This window comes from Elaeis guineensis, chromosome 2 (assembly GCF_000442705.2).
Source record: "Elaeis guineensis isolate ETL-2024a chromosome 2, EG11, whole genome shotgun sequence".
In the NCBI taxonomy this organism is placed as follows: Eukaryota; Viridiplantae; Streptophyta; class Magnoliopsida; order Arecales; family Arecaceae; genus Elaeis; species Elaeis guineensis.
In genome coordinates, this window is record NC_025994.2 from 11775553 (window position 1) to 11778916 (window position 3364).

Consider the following 3364-nt stretch of genomic DNA (forward strand, 5'->3'; position numbering starts at 1 on the left):
AACAATGCAAGAGGCAATGATGACCAGAGTGTGAACATAGATGATGCATATTTTTCTTTATGTTGAGAAATGTCTTTTTCCTCTTCTGATCTAGAATATCATTCATTATTGATGTAGACTATAAAGAATAGATAATGAATTATCTCAAATCCACCTGTCGGTTAATTAAAAATGTTAACTACAACCAAGCGCATGGTGGAGCATCATTACAGAAACAATTACAGCACTGAAAAGAAAAGATTCAACCACCAGCAATTACAGAAGAGTGATAAAAATTCCACTCTAGTGTTTTTAAGGCTTTGCAATTATGAGCTTCCTACAACTGAGCACAATCATGTGAAGCAAATACCTTTATACAACAGTTTCTTTTAGAACTTATAATCATCTTAGTGGAATAACTCCACAATCTCCTACTAATAGTACTCAAACAACCAATATTACAACAAATAAAGCAATCTTTCCTTCAACCAAATGCAAGTTCCACTATGACTATAAATGGTCTCCATGTTTGTCTCATTTTTTCTAGATATTGCACACTAATGGCTAGACCTATGAATGATACAGTGCACAAAAGAACATCTTAGTTAGGAGAAATTAAGTTCCCTTTTCTTTCTTTTTTTTTTGGTAAGACGAGAAATTAAGTTCTTCATTGTCCTAAATTGTTCATGGCTCCACCTCCATCTCACCTGCGAAAACAAACAAATTTCATGAACCTGAAAACATATGTAGTGATCGAACATATGGATGTTTACCATTCAGCTTGTCACAGTCAAGGAGTGGGTTAGAAATGAGACCCATCTGAAAAATATTTTGGAGTTCTGCATCCCATACACTTGATGCCTGCATCTGGAAGACCCAAATCAGTACAAATTGTTGGGTGCACTTAGGTGGTGATGCTAAGAAAGCCTTCAGATTACCTGACCCAGTGGAAATATATGAGAGTTGGTGGCTCTGATAATATCCCCTGTGGTCGGTTTACTTGAAAGAAGCATTTCTGCTTGCTTGAATTCACATGAGGATGACCCATGCAAATGAGGGTGTGTTTGGTTTAATTCCATGCCAAACCCAGGAATGGCTGGACTTCTATGAAGTGAGTGAAGTATCTGTGAAAAGAGAGAACAGAGATAAAGAAAAAGCTTGTAGCTACTTCTGCCACTAAAGAATCGAACTAATGACATCAGAAGTAATTGAACAAATTTATATATTAGCCATCAAGACACTGGTCCTACATCTTTTGAGAGGATTTGCTTGATATCCAAGTCCAACTCTGGATTGACAGCTACAAGCTTCATTGACAGGAACTAAAAATACCATTCCAGAAAAATATTTCAAATCAGTTAAGTGGGTAAAAATAAAAAGGAGGACAACTGCTTTTATCTAGTAAGAAGGTTAGATGCAGCTGAAAGAAATTATAACAAGCCTTTAACAGATTTGAAGGCACAAGAGGAATTAAGAGCATACCTCAACCTGTTTTTGAAGTGATTGAACATAATTGATTATTTCATCAAGCATCACTGCCTTACCAGTAATCTGTTCACAATAAAAATTTGCCATCTTAAGAAAATTATCAGAACCATACTTCAAAAATGAGGGGAGCAAGACCTTGCCAAGGCCCTGGATGTAAACTACCTTGTTGCATCCTGGAACAAGACCCTGAAGGAACCTCATTCTTTCGCTAATTCTTTCCCTTCTAATCTGCAGATTAAGGAAGTCACATCCAGAAAAATGAGAAGGATTAATGACATGGATAGGAATAACTTAAATTGAAACTTACTCTTTCTGCAAGGCTGTGACTGTTGGTGGCTTGGCCTCGCTTAGCCCGTGCATGATTGTGATCATCTTTCGCATCACCACCATTATGTGAATGCTTCTTGGCAAGTTCATCAGTGGAGTCATGACTGTTGGCACTTGAGTTCGGTTCACTCTTCTGCTTGTTCTCATCATCCATTGAGCTTTTGACACTATCAGGCGAAATATCTTTCTGGCGACCAGCCTCGGCATCCTTTCACAAAGACCGGCGAAGATTTATCAGTTGTTTTACAGTGCTCAATAATAGAAAACCTATCAATATAGTTGAAGGATTAGAGAGAGGTTAAAATCTTACTTGAACCCTTTCAGCTGGAGAATGGGGACTTGGAGTGATGCATTGAGACATACCTTTCCTTTTCTTCCCCTTCAGATTCTTCTGAGTCTCATGCTCTTTACCTAAAGGGATATCTGGAGGGCAAGGAACAGTTGCAGCAGGTAAGGTAAAGGAACTTAGCATTTCAGTGAAGCTCTCACTGCCAAAGGATGAAAGCCTTGGAATTTGCTCATTTGAATCAATGATAGAACCACCCTTGCTTCCTGGTACACCAACGTTATAGGAAGAATGGCCAGCTGACCCATTGAAATCCACATTCTGATCGACTGAAAGAAGTGGATCCCAATCACTAGCCACAAACTGTGCAGCACCAGTTGCATAATAGCCTGGAGCTACCATTTCAGAAACTTCTTTACAAGCAGACATCCAGTTCCAAGTTAACGCTACAAACTTCTTTGACTACCAAGCTGAGTAGAACTCACACTTATCTGTTCAAATACCAACTGCCATCACCATCAACACATATATATATATATTAAAAAAAAAAAACAGAATTATGCTTTGATACCAGACCACTTGGACAAGTTGAGGTGTTGGAGAATTTAAAAGAGAAGCCTCAGACTAGAGAAACCAAAGAAACAAGAATCTTCAACTAAAGAGAAAGATGAGGAGTTTGACCGGTAATTTCTTGCGGGCTCAACAAGGAACAAATAACCATGACAGCTTCGTACCAAAAGAGGTTGAAAGCAAAAGTAACTCCGAGGAGCAGAATCCTATATACAAACAGAGAGAAAAGGTAACCCCAACTCCAGGCATATTACCTACCAATCACCAGCTGGATAGCTTTGAGAACCTTGTGAGATTACACCTAATATTATACTCCAAAGTGCCCAAGTGACAAGAAAGTAACCCTTTCACCAGAGCATAAAGGAGACAAAGAGAAGGGAATCCTATCAGTTAACAGCTAGACATGCCAGTAAAAAAAGAAAAAGTTGATTCTTATTCTGTAATTCCCAGGAGCCTAGACATGAGCTAGTGCAAACCACCGGCATCATGCATCCTGAATGAACAAAATCCAAAGCATTAACAAGCTTCCTAGAGGTTGAGGCCTTCAGGCAAGTTAGAGGCTTTATCTTAAGCTTAGAAGGATGGCAAGAGAGAGCGAAAGCTATTAGATTCTCCAGTAATCTTCAGAGCATATGATTACATGCCTCACCAGGATGGCCTATTGATTCTTACAACAAAAGGCTACCATCAGATGACCTTTTAAAGCACCTAATG

At 38.8% G+C, this 3364-nt stretch overlaps 1 protein-coding gene across 5 annotated transcripts; it reads right to left on the bottom strand.

Moving 5' to 3' along the window:
* Positions 1-258: 258 nt before the first annotated feature.
* LOC105061276 (transcription factor bHLH62) lies at positions 259-2924 on the bottom strand. Of its 5 annotated transcripts, none has more exons than XM_010945292.4 (9): positions 2652-2922; positions 2105-2571; positions 1775-2002; positions 1630-1695; positions 1462-1530; positions 1230-1301; positions 918-1103; positions 753-840; positions 259-686 (listed from the first exon to the last, which is right to left on the bottom strand). In XM_010945292.4, the coding sequence occupies exons 2-9, from the start codon at positions 2507-2509 to the stop codon at positions 664-666; spliced, it is 1137 nt and encodes a 378-aa protein (XP_010943594.1). In that variant the 5' UTR covers positions 2510-2571; positions 2652-2922; the 3' UTR covers positions 259-663. The 5 variants fall into 5 exon arrangements, with proteins under 5 accessions (XP_010943594.1, XP_010943590.1, XP_073107404.1 ...); XM_010945288.4 differs by having other exon boundaries at positions 753-846; XM_073251303.1 differs by lacking the exon at positions 259-686 and having other exon boundaries at positions 693-840; positions 2652-2924.
* Between the last annotated feature and the right edge of the window lie 440 nt (positions 2925-3364).